Genomic DNA, 20,966 nt, shown 5'->3' with positions numbered 1-20,966 from the left:
AGCAAGTCTAGTCAAAAAATAATAAGTTTTTCTTTCACATATAGTAAATTTAAATTCATCACTTTGACAACTCTATTTTTATCTAGGATCCTATAATGCAGAGGAAAAGTCTGTTCTTCAAAGCCTGATCTGCAGAAATGAGATTGATTATCATTTATTTGTTAAACTGATTTTTTTCTTTTTTCTTTGATTTTTATAATTCAGTCTCTCCACCCCCTTACACACACACACACACACACACACACACACACACACACAAACACACACCACACATACACACACTGGAATATTTTAATCCTTCTCTTTACCCCTGGGACCTAGACATATGCCCAAGATACATATTCTCTCTCTCTCTTAGATATTATCCCTTTTAGTGTGCTGTGGCCCTTCAAAATCAACAAACTTATTCATTATGTTATCAATTATGTCTTCTGACCTCCAGTCTCTTTGTTCTTTATTTCTGATACAGGCAGATGATGGTTTCTGGAATTTTCCCTCAACTTCTGTTTACTCATATTTTATATCTATTTGTTTCTTGACTTTGTCTTAAAATAGCCATTCCTTTTATATTCCAATATTAATTTCCACCACTAGCCCTCTTTATTTCTGAGTCTTTTCATTTTGGCAATAATTTTATTTTCTAAGAACTTTTTTTCTATATGCTTCCCCCCCACCCCAGTGTTCTATTCTTATTTTAGTCCCTTTGTGTCTGTTTTTTTCCATTGGCTCTTTTCTTTCATGAAGCAAGTTTTATGAAGATGCCTCATAATTCCTAAGTTCCTACTCATAATTAAAATGAGAAACTAGGGATTGTATTAGGAAGGTGGTCTACCCTGCATAAAACTCAACTCAAAGTGGACCAAGGACCTAGGCTTTAGATCAGAGACCCTGGGCCTATGAGAAGAAAATGTAGGCTTACCTCTCCATCATGTCAGCTTAGGAACCAACTTCCTCAACAAGACTTTGAATGCACAAGTAGTAAAGACAAGAATCAATCAATGGGATGGTATCAAACTAAAAAGCTTCTTCACAGCAAAGAAAAGAGTCAAAAACATGAAGAGATCACCCTAAAGAATGGGAAAATTTTTTTGCCATTTGCACCTCAGATAGAGCATTAATCTCCAGGATATATGAAGAACTCAAAAGACTTAACACCAAAAAACCAAATAGACAACCCAGTCAATAAATTGGCAAATGAAGTGAACAGGCACTTAACAGAAGAAAAAAAATGTTCAACATCTCTAGCAATTAGAAAAAGCAAATTAAAACTACACTGAGATTCTATCTCACTCCAGTCAGAATGGCAATTATCAAAAACAGAAGCAACAATAAATGTTGGCGAGGATGTGGGTGAAAGGGTTCACTCATACATCGCTGGTGGGACTACAAATTGATGCAACCACTCTGGAAAGTAGTATGGAAATTTCTCAAAAAACTTGGAATGGAACCACCACTTAACCCAGTTATCCCACTCCCTGGAATATAGCCAAAAAAAACCTTAAAATCAGCACACTACAGTGATACAGCCACATCAGTGTTTATAGCAGTTCAATTCACAATAGCAAAGCTATGGAACCAACCTAGGTGCCCTTCAGCAAATAAATGGATAAAGAAAATTATATATATATATATATATATATATATATATATATATATATATATATATATATTTACACACACACACACACACGCACATACACAATGTAGTATTATTCAGCTACAATGAAGAAAAAATTATGGCATTTGCTAGTAAATGGATGAAACTGGAGATCATTATGCCAAGTGAAATAAGCCAGTCCCATAAAACCAAAGGCCAAATGTTCTCTCTGCTATGTGGATACTGACACACAATAATGGGGCAGGGTGGGGGGTGCAGGATAGGAGTTTATTGGATTAGACAAAGGGGAATAAGGGAAGGTGGGGAATGGGAATAAGAAAGACAGTAGAATGAATCAGAGAGAACTTTCCTATGTTCATATATGAATACACAACCAGTGAAAATCCACATCACGTACAACCGTAAGAATTGGATCATAATTAGAATTAGCTATATTTTATATACATATATCAAAATATACTCTACTGTCATGTATATCTTAAAAACACAAATTGAAAAACAAAAGAAATGTGATGTAGATTTCCATGCAGGTAACTGCTTTATTGAACTACTTCCCCTTTTAGTGTACTTTGGAGAGACCTGGGATCACTTCAGGCTTGGCTCTACTTCATGATCTGGTTCATTCTAGAAATCTTTCTACAATCAGATCCTCTGCTTATTTATGAGATTATTCTTTCAGAAGTAACGAAGGAGGACTTGCTATAGACAACCCTTCTGTAAATATGAAAGGAAAATTTGTTTCAGATTCAGCATATTCATTAGTTAACTCCCCAGAAGGACAGACTGTGGTCTACTCCCACATCCTCCGGGTACAATCTCAGCTTGAGACTTCAAGGTCTTTCCTGCAGACTCTGGACTAGTTTTTCTCTCTTCATTATTTTTGGGGGGCAGTGTGTGTGTGTGGGGGGGCATGTACCTAGGATTAAACTCAGGGGCACTCAACCACTGAGCTGCATCCCTGGCCCTATTTTGTATTTTATTTAGAGACAGGGTCTCACTGAGTTGCTTAGTGCCTCACTAAGTTGCTGAGGCTGGCTTTGAACTTGGGATCCTCCTGCCTCAGCCTCCTGAGCCGCTGGGATTACAGGCAGCCACCACCATACCTGGCTTCTCTTTTTTTCTTGATTACGCAGATTCTATTTGCTTTCTATCTTCCAGAAGTTTCTCAAAATTTCTGATCTACAAGTAGTGAAATGTCTTATTTTCCTTTAGTTTTATAGGTTTATTCTTTCTTCTTAAGTCATTTCTGTCATATTAGTAGGATTTTGTGATGGATGGAAAATAAATGGCTATTTATTTGAAATTATTTCAATTAAATAATTCAGGGTTACTTTAAACAGAAGTTCTTACAAAATTCCCTCTCTCTTCAATCAGTCCTTTCATAAGAAACCTTAAAAGTTTAGGAGTATTTTTAAATTAAAGGAATCTGAAAGTCATTTCAATTTTGCCATTATTATACCTGTCAATAGCTTGAAGATCATTGGCTGGATTCCAAGTTGGATCAAATAATATAACAACATTGGCACCAACAAAATTGAGGCCGAGTCCACCAGCCCTGGAAGAAACAGAGTAGAAAGCATTAAAACAACACAAACTAATTGTTATGCTGTAACTCAGTTTTGTCAAGTCTCTACAGCCAAAACAGTACAAGATTACATTAACATCATAAAAGGAGAGTGATTAAAACACAACTATCTTACAAAGAAAATAACTCTGGCAAATTCTTTTTCTGCCACTTCAAAAAATCTCTGTAAGAATTTACAATTCAAGCCCATATAAATACATTGTACTAGTTATTACAATTTTTGGATACTGGAACATTATTTCTGTAAGATTTTCCTAACATAATTTTTTAAAAAAAAATGGTTAGCATATTTTAACTAAATAAAGTAATATATATATTTTAAAATTTAATCCAGGAATAGATGTAAATCTTTTTATTCCTTCCACTAAGCACAGTTTAAGACTCTGGATTTATATGTTAAACAAACAAACAAAAAAAAAAAACACACTGAAAGATGGAGAGAAGACAAACAGGCTAGCATCTACAAGATCAAAGAAATGACATAACAGTGAGTTCCTTGGCTTTCTTTTTGCTTAAGATAACCAAAGACAGATTCTGGAGAAGCTAGTGAACTAGAAATGACAACAGTTACAACCACCCAGCTCTGGCTAAACACAAAGGAAGGATCTGTGGTTCATCACCCTCTAGTGAGCAAAGGCTATGTGAAGGTGCTATAATCTACCTTGCCTGGCTATGATGGGGTGAGGTGGTAGGGTGGTGTCAGAGAAGAAAGAGTGATGCTGTGATTTTCCATTTTCTACCCAGTGTTAACAGGTTTGCCCTCCAAGGTGTAAGGGAAGGCCATGCAGGAACAGTAATGAACTGTGGGAACAGTTTCTTCAGTAATGAAGAAACTACCTTAGGGTGTCAGCAGAGGCCAAATGGAAACCTGAATTTCCAGCCCTACTTGGCTGGCACAATGTCAGAGGAGGTGTATTAATATAGGAAATTTAAATATGATATGAAATCTCATAATATTCAAAGTGTCCAGCCTATAATAAAAAATTCAGTCAGTATACCAACAACCAGGAAAACCTCAGCTTGAATGAAAAAAAGAAATCAACACATGAATCAGATGTTGGAATTATCTGACAAGAGTTTTAATGTAGTCATCATAAGAATGTTTCAATAAGCAATTACAAATATGCTTGAAAAATTTTTAAAAAATAAAGTCCCAGCAACAAGAAAGAGGACATAAAGAAGAACCAAATAGAAATTTTAGAACTGAAATACAAAACTTGCAGGATGGGCTCAATAGTACAATGGAGATGACAAAGAATAGAATCAGTAAAGATAATGACAATGTCATTTCCCAATAACAGAGAGAAAACAGATGGAAAAGTTAACAAAGCCTTAGAGACCTGAGGGAAAAAGAGCTAACACTCATGTCATAGGAGTACCTGGAAGGGAAGAGAATGAGAATGAAAATACTCAAAGAAATATGGCTGAAAACTTCCTATATCTGGCAAAAGATACAAACCCATATATTCGAAAAGCTGAGTGAATCCAAACAGAATAGGCAAAACAGTGACCAGAGAAGAAGAACGCATTGCTTTCAGGGGATACCAATGCAATTTACTGGGCATCTCATCAGCAAGGAGAGAGCCAGAGGAAATGGCAACATTTTGAAACAGCTGAAAGAGAAGAACTTCAACAGCAAATTCTATATCCAGTGAAAATACCCCCCGAAAGGAAAGAGGAATCATGACATTCTCAGATAAAGGAAACCTACAAAAACTTGCCACCAGACTTATCCTAAAAGAATGGCTAAAGGAAATTCTTTAAAAAGAAAGAAAAGAAAAGGGAAGGCAGCTTGGAACTTTAGAAAAAGGAATATCAAAATTGGTAAAAAAAAAAAAAAATTGGGTGGATATAAAAAACACTCTATTTCTCATGAGTTTCATAAATCACATTTCATGGTTAAATCGAAATCACAATGCCACCGGATATGCTACTATATGTGATAGAAATAACTATGACAACTATTTTTTAAAAGTAGAGTAGCAAAGGTACTTAAATATAAGTAAGGTTTCTACTCTTCAAACTAGTAAACCTTTATACCAGTAGACTATGAGAAGTTATTATGTGTATTGTAAAAGCTATAGCAACTACTAGGAAAAATGTAGAAAGAAATATACTAAGAAGTCTAAATAAATAATCATTTTAAAAGGTTCAAACAAGAGAAACAATAGAACCAGAAATGGGAAATAAATAGTAAAACTAAAAATACAATATATTAATAATTACCTGAACTACCATGGCCTAAATGTACCATTTAAAAATCAGAGATTAGCCGAGCATAGTGGTGCATGCCTATAATCCCAGCAGCTCAGCAGACTGAGGCAAGAGGATCACAAGTTCAAAGCCTGCCTCAGCAACTTAGCAAGGTCCTAAGCAACTGAGACCCTATCTCAAAATAAAAAGTAAAAAGAAATGTGGTTCAGTGGTTAAGCACCCTTGAGCTCAATCTCTGGTACCAACAAATTAAAATTAAAAAAAAAAATCAGAGGTTAGCATAGTGGGAGGAAAAACAAAACAAAAAATCCACCCATGATCCAACAATATGCTGTCTACAATAAATAAATTAAATAAAATTTAAAAATACTAAATGCTTTAAATGCACTGATACAGATTGGCTGAAAGTAAAAACAGGACAAAAGATATAACATGTACACATTAAGGAACAAAGCAGAAGTCTCAACAAGTTTAAAAGAAAATTTAAAATATAATGAATCATAAATAATAAAGATGGTTCAATAAAAATGAAAATATGGGCCAGGGTTGTGGCTCAGAGGTAGAGCGCTTGCCTAGCATGCGTGAGGCACATGGTTTGATACTCAGCACCACATAAAGTAAAATAAAGATATTGTGTCCACCTATAACTAAAACATTTAATTTAAAAAAATGAAAATACAATATACCACAACTAGTGAATACCACTAAATAATTACATTAGAAAAGAAATAAAGGCATCAAGTCAATAATCTGAAGGAGCAAAAACACAAAGCTGAAGGAAATAATAACATAAGAGCAGAAATGAATATATCTGAATGTAGGAAAACATTAGAGAAAAAAATCAATGAAACAAAAAGCTGATTCTTTGTTATACTTCTAGCATGCATGACGAAAGAATACACAAATTACCAATATTAAGCATAAAACAGGAGATACCACTACAGATCCTAAAAGTATAAGTGAGTGCTATGAATAATTTCATGATTATAAATTCTGCAACTTAAATGTGGACAGTTTTCTCAAAACCCACAAACTATTAAACACAACTAAATGAAACAAACAACTTGAATATTGCTATAACGATTTTAAATAGTAAATAAGTATTTATTTTTTTTATTTTTTTAAGTTTTTAAATATCCTCTTTATTCAACTTTTTATTCTAATTTGTTATGTATGACAGCAGAATGCATTACAATTCATATTACACATATAGAACACAATTTTTCTTTATTCAACTTTTTATTCTAATTTGTTATGTATGACAGAAGAATGTATTACAATTCATATTACACATATAGAGCACAATTTTTCATATCTCTGTACACAAAGTAGAGCCACACTATTTGTGTGTATGTAGGATAATGACGTTTATCTCATTCCACAGTCTTTCCTACCCCCTTGCTACCTCCCTTCCCCTCCCTCCTTTTTGCTCTATCTAGAGTTCATCTAATCCACCTATGCTCCCCCAGTCCCCGCCAACCCCATTATGAATCAGCATCCTTATAGCAGAGAAAACATTCTGCATTTCGTATTTTGGGATTGGCTCTCTTCACTTAGCATTTCATTCTCCAACTCCATCTGTTTACCTGCAAATTCCATGATTTTATTATCTTATTGCTGAATAATATTCCATTGTGTATACATACCACATTTTGTAATCCATTCACCAACCGAAGGACATCTAGGTTGATTCCACAGTTTAGCTAAGTAAATAAGTATTTAAAAAGCTCTTACAAAATAAAACTCCAGGCTCAGATGATTCTGCTGGATAAGTGTACCATTTATAGAAGAATTAATATCTGTTTTATACAATATACTCTATGAAATAGAAGAGGAAAGAGCACCTCTCAACTCAATGAATAAGGCTAGTATTATCTGACACCAAAACCATACAAAGTCAGTGCAAGGAAAATAAAAAACACAAATGAACAAAAAAATGGCATACCAATATCTCTCCTGAACTGAGACGCAAAAATCCTCAACAAAATATTTATAAATAAAATCTAGCAAAATACTAAAATAATTATAACATTGCCTATTGGGATCTATTGTAAGAATGCAAAGCAACTCAACATTTGAAATCAGTCAATGTAATCTAATACATTAACAGGCTAAAGAAGAAAAATTGTATGATAATATCAATGGATATAGAAAAATTATTTGGTAAAACCCAACAACCATTCTTAATAAAAATTCTCAGAAAACTAAAAATCAAGGAAAAATTCCTTGACAAGGGAAAATAAGATATACAGATTGGGAAAAAATAAAACTGACAGAATTTGCAGATGACATAATTGTCTATGCAGAAAATCTCAAGGAATCTAGGGGAAAAATTCTGCTAGAACTAATAAATAACTTCAATGTTTCAGGGTATAAGATTAATATTTTTTTAAAGAGAGAGTGAAAGAGGAGAGAGAGAGAGAGAGAGAGAGAATTTGTAAAAATATTTATTATTTTTTTTTTAGTTCTCGGCAGACACAATATCTTTGTTGGTATGTGATGCTGAGGATCGAACCCGGGCCGCACGCATGTCAAGCGAGCGCGCTACCACTTGAGCCACATCCCCAGCCCTAAGATTAATATTTTAAAGATATATTTCTATATATAGGCTGAAGGTTACTCATCTGAAATGCCTGAGACCAGATGTATTTGAGATTTAGAATTTTTCCAGATTTTGGAATATTTGCATAGAAGTTATCTTGAGGATGAGACCCAACTCTAAAACAAATTCATTTATGTTCATATATACCTCATACAAATAGCCTGAAGGTAATTTTATATATTTTTAATAATTTCATGCATGAAAAAAGTTTGTGTATCATAGCCAAAGGGGCTAGAGAATCTTTTTTCCTATGAGGATGCTGAGTTAACTGTGTCTTATGCACTTGTGTTTTGACTGTGATGAGGTCAGGTGTAGAATTTTCCATTTGTGAGTTCATACTCATTCCAAAAAAGTTTTTTGGAGCATTTTGGGTTTCAGATTTTTGGTTTAGGGATGCTCAATCCATACAAACAATGAATCCGTGAAATCCAAAATTTTAAAACATAATACAGGGCTGGGGCTATAGTTCAGTTGGTAGAGTAGTACTTGCCTTGCATGTACAAGGCCCTGGGTTCAATCCTCAGCATCAAAAAACAACATAATACAATTTATAATCATTACCAAAAAAAATAAAATGCTTAAACATTAAATATACAAAACATGTCTAGAATTTGTATGCTGAAAATTACAAATCTGATGAAAGACACTGATAAAGATCTGAATAGAGAGATCTACCATGTTCATGGATTGGAGAGCTCAACATAAAGATGTCAATTATCCCCAAATTGAGCTATGGTGCAATTCCTATGAAAAGCGCAGCAAGGTTTTTTCATAGACATATATAAGCTTATTTTTATAGTGAAAAGTATAAGTCATGGAATAGTTAATACAATCTTGAGGGTATAAGACAATAACGTAGAGGAATCACTATAACTATTGAAAAAAAAAAAGATGTTACAAGTTCTCTATTAAGAAGAGAACAAGTCAGGTGCAGTGGCACATGCTTGTAATTCCAACGGCTTGGGAGGCTGAGGCAGGAGCATCACAAGTTCAAAGCCAGCCTCAGCAACTTAGCAAGACCCCAATCAACTTAGCAAGACCCTATCTCAAAATTATATATACATATATGTGTGTGTGTGTGTGTGTGTATATATATATATATATATATATATATATATATATATATATATATATATATATTATATATAAAATATGGAGGGCTAAGGATGTGAACCCCTTGGTTCTATCCCTGGTACCAAGCAAAAAAAAAAAAAAGAGAGAGAGAGAGAGAGAACAAGATGAATAATATAAATACTTATTTTATAATGAGCGCATCTTAAACCATCCTGGACCCAGAGTTCTTTTCTCCATGTATTCCCTCTGTTGGCTGATGACGTCACTCATATGCCCATTCATCAAAGTCAAAAGCCATCCTATGCTTCTTCTCTATCATAGTTCCCCTTCTCATTATAAGCCAATCAGTATACAGTCAGATTTACCTTGGAAATGTTTTTCTGTGAGTCCTTCTCCACTTCTGTTACCACTGCCTAAGCAGGGCATCATATGTTGCACTGATGTGGATGACTTCATCAGCCTCCTCACTACTCCCTTACTTCAGACAGTAAGTTCACCCTCACATTACATAAAATTATTTAAATATGGAAAATTAAGTATGCCACTTCTCTTTTTAAAAACGTTCAATTCCTATCCATCAGAGGCCAATTCCTCAGGCCTAAATACAGGGCCTATCACCTCTGCAACTGTTATCACACCAGTCATTCCTGACTTTATCCAAGGAATCACCAAAATACTGTAAGTTGTCTTCATACACTGCTTTTACAGAATTTTCTTCTCTCTTACTTGCCTGGCTAACTTCTACTTGTCTTTCAAGTTTCACTAATAAAGCCTGAAGGAAATAGTCCTCTTCTGTGCCTCCTTCTACCCTGCATTTACCATACTTTCACACATTTCTAAACAACTCCTCCATACCCAAAGTTGTTGAATTATAACTTTTAAAAGCACTGGGGTGTAATCTTGTACATTTTCCCTTCTCCAGGACCTGTCACAGTGGATATTCACTACCACCTTTGTTTAATTAGCTAATGACTCTGCCTGTTAGTTGTATACCCTGCTCCTCCCGCAGGTGTCCTAAGCCCTAGCCCATACCCAGCTCCTCTAGTCATTTGCCTACCTATGTTCTTCTCACTGCCCGAAATGCCATTCATCCATTTTTTATTCTAATACTCAGCAAGAAGAATGAAGTTGTAAATAGTTTTTCCTCTTCGTTCTAATGAAGCCTTCTCCAGAAAGGGCCAGTTTAAATACTGCCATCCTTTTATGACTTCTTTGATCTACCTAATCCTTATATACTCTTGGAACTTCACATATAATTCCTGTAAAGCATTTACTTGCATTATATTGCTTTTCAAAGGCAAAAAAAAAAAACCCTCTTATTCTTCTTGGTCCAAATTAAGGGTCAATGAAGATAGCTGAACTGAACAAAGAGGTCTGAGCTGAGATAAAATCAAGCAGTAGAGGCAGATTTTAACCATATGATTCCAGTGATCTATTTGAAAAGAGTGGTTTAGAATCTCTTAGGATATCTAACAAAAGAAGCATCCTCATCTTTCTGTGGAATTTAAGATACAGATTTTTGAATAAAGCTAAAAGAAGTAGGAAACAACTTTTCTCCAGAGTCTCTCAAAATTATGATTCATGATGTTGTGTTATTGAGTTGCACCTGACTTTTGGAGCACAGTACCCCTGATCCTTAACTTAATCCTTGTAAGTGAATAATTATGAAAGCATTATGGTTTCTAAGTTTGCTTAGAAAACTGTTTCTAGTCAACCAGTATATGATTGTAATACTCAGCATGAAGAATGAAGTTGAACACTGTATGTGCTACACATAGTCTTTTTGCCACTTATATAAAAGCTAAAAATTTCATTTTCATTTCACGTGACCCACAGTTAGAGTACATATTGAACAGAAGCCACTAAAGATGCATTTACTAAAAATACCTATGGTTTTGTTAGATTCATTTTTCTGACAACCAAATGTATTTGAATATTATTAGCATAATCATCTCTTTTGAAATGAAACTCTTTCCGAAGTAAAGAAATCTTATAGTGAAACTGAATGTACGTAATGTTTGCCTGAGTTTTAGATTCCAGCTTCCTGCACAGCTCATCAGATTTTATCTGATGCAACTGTGATCTTTTCATGTTTTCAATTTTCCCTATATTTAATAGTATGCTAATAATAAAATTTAATATTTTTTAAGAAGAAAAGCAAAACTAAAATCCAGGAACTAAATGATTTCCTTTTTTTCCTCAGATGTTTGTCTAGTCCTGCCTCTCAAGTCTTTCTCTGAAGATTTATACTAATAGCTTTCCTCTTCGGCTGCATTACTGTATCACAAAATTAACTGTATCACTTAACTGATGCTAAGTTAACACTGAATGATAATCATCTAGAGGGATGGTAATAATTTTCTCTCCTACAATTGTTATCAAAATGGAAAGAAATTAACATTTACTGAGTACCCACCAGAAACTGTGCAAGATATTTCCTTATTTACTAGTTCATATTTACTGGTTACTACCTAGCTCCATGAGCTAAATATTATCTTCATCCTACAGATAAAGAAACTGAAAATCAGAAAAAAATAACTAATTGAAGGTTTCCTAAGTGCTAGGTGTCTGCAGTCAAATCTAAGCATCTTGACTTATAGTTCAGTGCTTGCAGAAACTGAATATTGTACTTTGGAAAATTACTTATAGTATAAAGATGTCAAAGAGACTTAAATTCAAATGAAGAAGATGGGATAGGGAGAGTTTTGCAAAGCATTTTAAAAAAAGGGTAAGTTGGGTAAGTTGGGCGGGATTTATATACCAAACATGTAGAAGTTGGGTTTATCTGTCCAATAAATCTAATCAGTTGCTCCAGTTAGCTTCTAGCTAGTAAAGTTAGACATGAATTCTTCTCAGATGCCCTGTATGAGCCACAGAGAAGGTCTCCAATACTTGAGGTAATAATCTTCTAAGAGATTCTGAAATTACTACTGGGACCTGGCTGAATTAAAGTACAGGAAAAGCTTTTTTTAAAGAAAGAAAAATGTCTCAACTCTAACTCTAGGAATGAGATGATTCTATGATGACAACACAACACAGAAGCCTACTTTCAAATCCATCATTCTGTTGTTATATGGCTAACAGAAATGTGTTATTCTTTACGCAGTAGAATAGAATACTGCCCTTTTTGAGCTGAAGAGTAATATTTGAGACAGAAACCTAATGAGCAGGCAGGCTGTTCATTCAATGGGTCTTCCACATTCTATTCTTTTACCAAATATCAAAAAGCATACTTTCACCATATCTTACTGTTCCACAAAAATGTCTTTAAGCTTTATTGTTATATATCAAATATTAATAAAGAATCAAATGAAGTATCCATTTAACAATGCTTCCAAGAAAGCTGAAATAATTACAGAGAGACACCATATTAATGGGTAGGAAATCTTAGTATCATAAGAACATCAATTTTCCTGAAAGGTATTTGTAAACTTAATGATTACAATAAAAAATCCAACTACACATACAAAAAAGTGCTAAATGGCTCTTCAAATAAACTGAATTTAACTATTATGGAAAGCTAAGATTTAAGGTACTGAAAGAATAAAGATAATTTAGAGAACAAGAGTGTAGAAAACTAGAAATAATTTAGAATAAAAATGTGATTATTTTAAATAAAATAATCAATTATATTGAAAAATGATACTTCTCAGAACAGAGCAAGATAACAACATGTGAAATATGAGAAAAAAGTTCAGAGATTTAAAGAATTAATACAGAAATTCTAAACTTTGAAAATTTGGCATGCAAAAAAGAACAAAGAAAATGGAATAAAAAGATGCCATTGTTAAAGAAATAAGAAGACAGAATTTTCAAAACTAAAAAAGAATAAGTCTTCAGATTATGACTAGCACAAAAAAGAATCAAAGATCCACAATAAGACTCAAATGTCACTGTGAAATTTCAGAATACCACAGATGAAGACAAACCCTTATGAATTCCCCAAGAGGAATGTGAATCGGATTGGCTTTGGGCATCTATTTAGCAACACTAAATACCAGCAGACTGTGCTGCAATGCCATATGTGTGAGATGACACATCTCCTACAGTCAGAGATGTAGAGAGTTTGCTTTCTATTCATCCTGACTAACAAAGTTACTTGAGGAAATATTTCCAACAAAACAACAGGGCAGAGAAGAATGGAGACAGCATGAAACCCAGGAAAAAGATCCAGTGTAATAAAGTAGTAAAGGAAAGCTTGCATACAGCAGTACTTCATCAGGCCTAGAAATAATTAGGATAAAAGGCTTCAGGATAAAGACCTTAAGAATACAAATGACTCAACAGAGGACAACATGCTAATAAGAATTAATAATAGAGTGAGATTTATTATAAAGTGCAAAAATCCAAAAGGGAAAAAAGCTAAGAAAGAAAGTCATGACTGAACTGTGAACTGAACTGAACCATGCAAATATGAACTATGGATGGAGTGTTAGAAAAGAGAACTTATTTGACGATGCTGAGAACTCCCAGAACTGGCTGAAAACTCATGAACATTCAGAGAGGTTGTCCTAGCCATACTTAGCCTAGGACTAAACAATGTATACAAAATCATAATAATCTAAGTGCTGGTTTTGGCCTTCAAACTTCAGAGCCAACCTATGGACAATAATCTGATTAATGCAGGTCTTAAAACAGAAGAAAGAGTAGGTGTGCACTAATGTTAATACCACACATTACAAGGACTTAGAAACATATGTAGACTACCAATGGACCAAACATTAACACTGAACACTTTCCAGTGAAACAAGGGAGCAAACCAAAAATGAAGATAGCATGGAATCCTGGGAGGTGGATCTAATAGAAGAATAATGATTTAAAATTACAAAAGTAGTTGATAGACAAAACATAATAATAAAATTAGCAAACACTGTATGAAAAAGGGAAGGAGTAATGAAAGGAGACTACATCCTTCTCTTTCATAATAGATTTCAAATTGTGTATAGTTGATAGAATTCTGGCAAAATAATGGCTATTCCAATGTGGAAACACTTCTGCTACAGTAGAAATTAAATATAAACCATTGCAAAATAAACAAAAAAACTAAGTTTATTTATCTTTTGCAAAACATAGTTGAGATGTATTTATCATATTATGTAAGGTTCTTTATGTAATGACTAATGCAAAAATCAGGATCTTTATGTACTAATGCAAAAATTAGTTCGAAAAATAGGAACCCAAAACTTCTTCCATTCCCTTGGTTGGGATACCTAGCATAAGATAAAATGAAGTGGAAAACTCCAGCAATCTGTCTCAAAAGGATTTCCACAGAAGAAAAAGCCCTACTGAAGAGAAGTTCAAATTTTTAAAGAATTAGAAAATACATAAAGAAACCATTTATCACAAGCCAAGAGCCAGAGGAAACACAAGTAGAAGGATCAGCATCCCCAAGTACAGGAGTTACTAGAGCAAAAATGCCATTCAAAAAGGTTTTTAGAAGTGTGATAAAAGTATTAGAGAAATGAAGGTTAGAAATTACAAAGAACAAAATACAAATGAAATGATAAGGTAGATTTGAAAGAATCAAATACAATTTCTAAAAAGAAAAAACAGTCTTTAAAAATTGAAAATTCACTATACGAGTTAAACAGCAATTTCTGAGACACAGATGAAGAAATAATGAGGAGCTATACGGAAGTTCTGGGCTGCTCAGACTGAAGGTGAGCAGAGGGGAGAGCGCAGGGCTTGTCACACTCTCTTCTGTACTATTTGGACTGGTTTAATATTATTACTTTGAGACGCACTATTTTAAAATAAAGAATGCATATGTGTGTTTTACAAAATTTACTTGAAGACAGTATTCTACATCATTTAATGCTGTGTATGTAAGGACTCTTGTGAGAATTGACTTCTCAAATTCATTTATAGGAAATGGGAATCCAAAGCCTCTCTCCCTTTGCCTTAGTTGCAAGAATTCAAGAATAATTTTAGAGTTCCCCAGTAGTGACTCATTATAAATAATCTTTACTCCTCACTTTAATTTTTTTAGCTGGGCACAATGTCTCACTCCTGTACTCCCAGCAGCTCAAGAAGCTGAGGCAGGAGAATTGCAAGTTCAAGGCCAGCCTCAGTAACTTAGTGAAGTCCTATGAAACTGAGTGAGGCTCTGTCTTAAAATAACATATATAAAAGGGCTGGGAATGTGGCTCAGTGGTTAAGTGCCCCGGGTTCAATCTTCAGTACCAAAAAAAGGATAATTTTTCTTCTGTCTTGTTTTACATCTATTTCTTTTTAAAGTCTCTTGAAATTCCTTTTGGAAGATGGAGGCAGTAAATCAATAATAAGATGTCATAAATCATAGACTCATTACTCCTCCAAAATGGATTCAACTTACTTAGGTATTTATATTGACTTAAATCTTTCTCTAAAGTGTATATGTTCTTTAAAGGGTTTTACAGATACACAGATAGGTGTAGGAGCAAATTTACCTTTTACAAAGTTTCTAACTGTGGAGTGGTTCCAGTTGAGACAAGGTAGCAATAGAGGAGGGCAACTCCTGCCCAACAGGCTCTGAAGGGCCCCCTGAGTGTACTCAACTTGGAAAACTGCTTCTGCAGTGACTCTCAGTTATCCAATGGATAAGAAGTCTGATTGTTCTCACCACAAGATATGAGGCTCATGTCTTTATAAATCTACACTTACAAGGGAATTAAGTGATGATAAAGGAAAGGAGAGAAAAGATTAGGAAAAATTCAAGATTTTGTTTATCAGTTGTACTTAACACATTTTCCTGCTTCTCCTTAAACTCACATAAAAAAAAGCATTGTAAGCATATTCACTAAAAAATCAATCTAGTAACATTTTTAAAAATTATCTTAAGTATTAAAAACAACTAGATAAAAATCAAGATATCAAATTTAATTTCTTACATTGTAGAGACAAGGCAAATGTTAACATCTTGTGTACTGTTGAACTCCTTCACGATCCTGAGCCTTTCCTCTGATTTTGTACTTCCATCAAGTCGCCGGTAATCCAACCCAGATGCCATACAGTGTTGCTGGAGCACGTCAAGCAACTGGAGGAAAGACAGGGAGGGGGACAAATGGGAATTCTTGGTTTATGAGTTTCTTTCCATCACAGACGTTAGACTTACTAAGTATTATTGGCGCTCGTGGTTTCTTTCTTAAAATTCCATGAGCAGTAAATATTTCGAGAGCCAGGTGTAGTAGTGGTAGAACACTTGCCTACCACATGCTGGGCCTTGGTCTGGATTCCCAGCATCGCTAAATAGATAGATAGATAGATAGATAGATAGATAGATAGATAGATAGATATTATTCTTACATCAGACCATATATTTCTTTCCATTTTTCTGAAACTGGCTTTAATGTTCAGAAACCTTTGCTTAAAAAACGATCAAAAAGATCATCTACTCTTTTGAAAACTAAAACCAAATAAAAAGAAATTACTAGTTAAATGATTTATGTAAACATGTTACATTATTAGTATTATTTTCTAAATTCTAAAATATCTCAAGTGTCCCAGAGAACACCTTAATCATAAACATGCAATCAACAGAAAATGAAAATCTATTTTTGAATTTAACATCTGACAGTAGCCCCTGATATAATTGAGATTTAAGTGTCTATTTGAAAACCTCAAGTTTTTTACCTTGTCACCATTTAATACTGTATGGAAGACAGAAAAATATGGCTGTAAGCTATTATGTCCCTTCTGCTTTATGTCTCAGAAGCCAAGGCTGGGCATATCAAAAATACATATCAGATAAAACTCACCTTGGTGGAAAAAGAGAAGAGAAGAACCTTAGCTCTGTTTTTTTGGAAATGATTTAAAAGCTGCTGAAGAACCTGGAAATGAACCACAGAACATGAGTGAACCAGTCCCAGCTGAAAATACACTTTCTACATATGAACATCACTTGAGAATTTCTTAAAAATTATTTTTATACAGTGCTAATTTTAGTCATCTTTGCTAATTCCTTTTATTTTATCCAAGTTAGAGAAGTATTAAATATTACATCAAATGTTATTCATCATCATATTGTCAAGAAGGAGGTAAAGTTCCCCAGAACTTTTTTCATCTCATCTGGTTTCAATAAAAAGGAAGCATTTTAGGTTATAGGATGCATTTAAATGGATTAATTTAATTTCGAAAATACATGTTCTTTATACCTATAATACATTAAGAAACTAAATTATAGAAAGCATATCTTTTAGGAAGTATTTAGGCTGTCTCTAGATAGATGTAATGGAATGTGTACAATTACATCTAGGTTCCAAAAGTCTTGATATTTATTTTCCTAGACTAATCAGTCCGATATACACCTCTTCTCATTTTCTCCCCTTTGTTTCTCTATTTATAGTTAAACCCTGACTTCCAGATTGGATTTTGACCTCAAAATGCCAATAATCTGTCCCCACACACGAAGCATTTGGGGAGGAAGCAAACTTCTAAAGCCTTGAGTCTAATAGTAATGCTGTTATTTTTAAACAGACATTTCCACATCTGGCAATGACAGTTTCAGAACACCATGGAAAAGCAACCCACAGAGGGGGAAAAATGAATTTTCTGAATTATGTTTGAAGTTTTTCTTAACTATGAAACAAACACTTAAGAAATTTTATGCATTCAATGATAAATATTCAAACTTTTAAATAAAAAAAATTTTACAACCAATAAAACACTCTCTTAATAACTGAGCAAGTGAAGAATATGCTGTGCTGTTTGATTCCTATTGCCAATCTCTCAAAAAAGCTGTGAAGATTTTTTAAAGAAATCTACTCAGATAAATAATCAAATGGTAAATGAAAATGTTACTGCTAAAATCAACATTATTTCAATATCTGAAGAACTTAAAAAGTAAGTTTTAACTTGCATTTAGCTTTATAATTAATAAAATCACGAATCCCATAAACTATGTACATTTGAACTTCATGTAAGACACAATCACTAGCTAAAAGCAGGATTAATGGCTTGGCATCCCTGCCTCCACTTTGCATCTGTTTCCTTTGCTGGGAGTCTCCTGGGATACCAGGAAAAGGTCTGATCCCATAAACATCTTGTGATGAGCAGAAGCTATTCCTCATGCAACATCAAGTTTTGTATGGAATTGGGGAGGAAGAAAGTCACCTCTGAACCAATCCTGAAATAAGGATGTACAGACCACACCTGATCACAATCACCTGCTTTGATGGCTATGAAAAGCCTCTAGGTAGCTTGGCAAACCCCCCAACTTTAGCCTTCATTCCCTATTTTTAAAACTTCAGGGCCATGGACAGGGGCCTCCTTGTCTTCCTGGTGCAGCTGCACTGATTAAAGTTCCTTTCAAGTTTTTTACTATTACCTTTTCAGTTTGGTGTTTGCAATGAGTAGATGGGCTTGATTTACTGGATCCCCAGAGTCAGGCCTCTGGCCTACTATTCTAGTAACATTACAAGAAAAAAAATCACTTATCATTATTACTATGGCACATTTGTAACAACTGATTAAGGATATTAATATATTAATACTGAAGTTTGCAGTTTACATTAGGATTCATTCATTGTGTAGTATGGTTCTATGGGCTTGGAAAAAACTGAATCATAACATACACATACACACACACAATTATAGTATTATAAAGAACAGTTTCACTGCACTAAAAATTCCTTGTACTTCACCTATTCAGCCTTCCTTCCTCCAGAACTCATAGAAACCACCTTTTTATTGCCTCTATAATTTTTCCTTTTCCAGAGTGTTATATAGTTGGAATCATATAATCTTTTCAGACTGGCTTCTTCCATTTAGCAATATGCATTTAAGGTTTCCCCATGAAATTCATGGTTTGATAGCCTAATTATTTTTATTGCTAAATGATATTCCATTGTATGATGGCACCAGTTTGCTTATCCATTCACCTACTGAAGGGCATCCTTGTTACTTCCAAGCTCTGGCAATTATAAATATAGTCATAGAGGTTCTTGTGAAGATGTAGTTTTTAGCTCATGAAAACTCATTGATTTAATTTGTTTTAACTCAATTGGGTAAATACCAGGGCCTGTGATTGCTGGATCATCTGATAAGAGCATAATTAAGGTATTATTTTTTAAAATTTAAATTTTAAATCTTTACTAAATATTTAAATTTAAAAGCTCAAAAATTTTTAAATTTAAAAGCTCAAAAATATTTAAATTTAAAAGCTCTTTGTGAGAAACCACCAAACTATCTTCCAAAATGGTTGCACCACTGCATCCCACCAGCAACAAATGGGAGCCCTGGTGCTCCACACCCTCCCCAGCATTTCATGTTTTCATTGCTCTGAATTGGGCCATTTTAATGGGTGTGCAGTGGCATCGTGTTTTATTTTGCAATTCCTTAATGGCATATGATATTGAGCATCTTTGCATATGCTTATTTGCCACCTGTACATGTTTTTGGTGAGATATCTATCCAGATCTTTGGCCTACTTTTAATTTGGGTTACCTGTTTTCTTACTGTTGAGTTTTAAGAGTTCTTTTTATCTTTTGAACACCATTCTTTATTGGTTTGCAAACACTTTCTCCTGATCTGTGACTTTTCTTTTCATTCCCTGAAAGAATGTACAAGGACAAGAAATCTACTCTTATTGTTTGGGGTGGTATCATTACATATTAACTTTAGGCATTTTCAAAAGCCATAAGAAAAGTGAACACTTTTAGATTGGAGATCTTCATTAAGCTAATTTAAACAAACTCACTAAATAAATAACTATAAATTAAGATCTCTTATAAGAAATTTAAAAAATGACAATACTGTCAACACATGTTGAAGCCTTGATAATATAGACCCAAAGTTTTATCACTTAGTTGTCTTCCACAGAACATGACAACCTACCTATTTTTTAAAAAAAGCCTAAATTTGAGAGGTTCACAGCAAAGGTAATGTGGATCTAACTTTTCTCAACTTTGCCAGACAGGCCTAGAAAAGTGAACTTTGTGTGATTTGAGCAACACTTTTTTTTCTGTGCCCCTCTTACTAAGTGGCATTCCCAATGGAAGAAAACTGAGAATTCTTACCAGGTGAATGAGTGAAACTTGTGACTATCCCCTGAATGGTAGCTGAAATAAACAATAACCTTAACACTCAAGATAAAGAGCTGGGTCATGAGTATAATTTTGAGCATATGAAGACTATAGCAGGCATTATGTTCAGAGTCCTTGTAGCTGTACGTTGACCTGAGATAAGACAAGCAGAACCTGAGTCTTTGACACCTCAATTCAAAAAGAATGTACAACTCAATTACTTGGAGTTCTTTATGCCACAGGCAATAATTCTATGGTAAACCAATAGGTTCAGATCACCAAATCAATATATCACCAGATTATGTTGTTAATCAAATGATGAGAAATAGTCCTAAAATATCTATTCAGAGGTCCCAAGCAACCAAACCATGATAAGCTTATCTAGATTAACTGTTAAAGGTATTTTCAGGGGAAAAAAAAAAAGCTAACTACTTTCAATTATTTCCTTTTTATACTCTTTTTGCCAAAAGAAATAGCTTACCTTTTTATTAATTATAAAGTTGGGAATTATTCTGCAAAAAGCTCTGAATCCATAAATAAAAGTTCTTTGTAATAAAGAAGCTAAGCAAAAGTGTTTTCTTGCCAGGAGGCTGGAAGCTGCCAGCATTTCAAGCAGCTGTCAGAGGCAATGTCTGAAGGCCTGGGATCATGGGTGGAGAACCTAGCTTTACCTCTCACAGCCCTCCTTCAGCATGGCTACAGGTCAGTTTCCCTGTGCACAATGAAGTTCCCTTGCAAACTTACAATTTAGGTCACCAAGTGAAAAAAAAGGTAGACGATTCAGTATAGGCACAGATACTTTGCCCATCATGAGCTCTTGAAAGAATTCTTTCAATACCTATCCTCACCTTCCTGTCTAGCACCTGCATTTAC

At 34.1% G+C, this 20,966-nt stretch overlaps 1 protein-coding gene across 1 annotated transcript in view; it reads right to left on the bottom strand.

Annotated features, from left to right (window-relative positions):
• The window catches only part of LOC308631614 (DNA excision repair protein ERCC-6-like 2), a 91,959-nt gene that overhangs the window by 35,981 nt on the left and 35,012 nt on the right, over positions 1–20,966 (bottom strand). Inside the window, 3 exon segments of the mRNA XM_081262998.1 lie at positions 3,078–3,173; positions 15,963–16,108; positions 16,830–16,901. Of these exon segments, the coding sequence (XP_081119124.1) occupies positions 3,078–3,173; positions 15,963–16,108; positions 16,830–16,901 (314 nt within the window).

Source organism: Spermophilus citellus (genome assembly GCF_964194105.1).
Source record: "Spermophilus citellus genome assembly, chromosome: 12".
NCBI lineage: Eukaryota > Metazoa > Chordata > Mammalia > Rodentia > Sciuridae > Spermophilus > Spermophilus citellus.
This window is presented reverse-complemented; position numbering and strand designations above follow the sequence as displayed.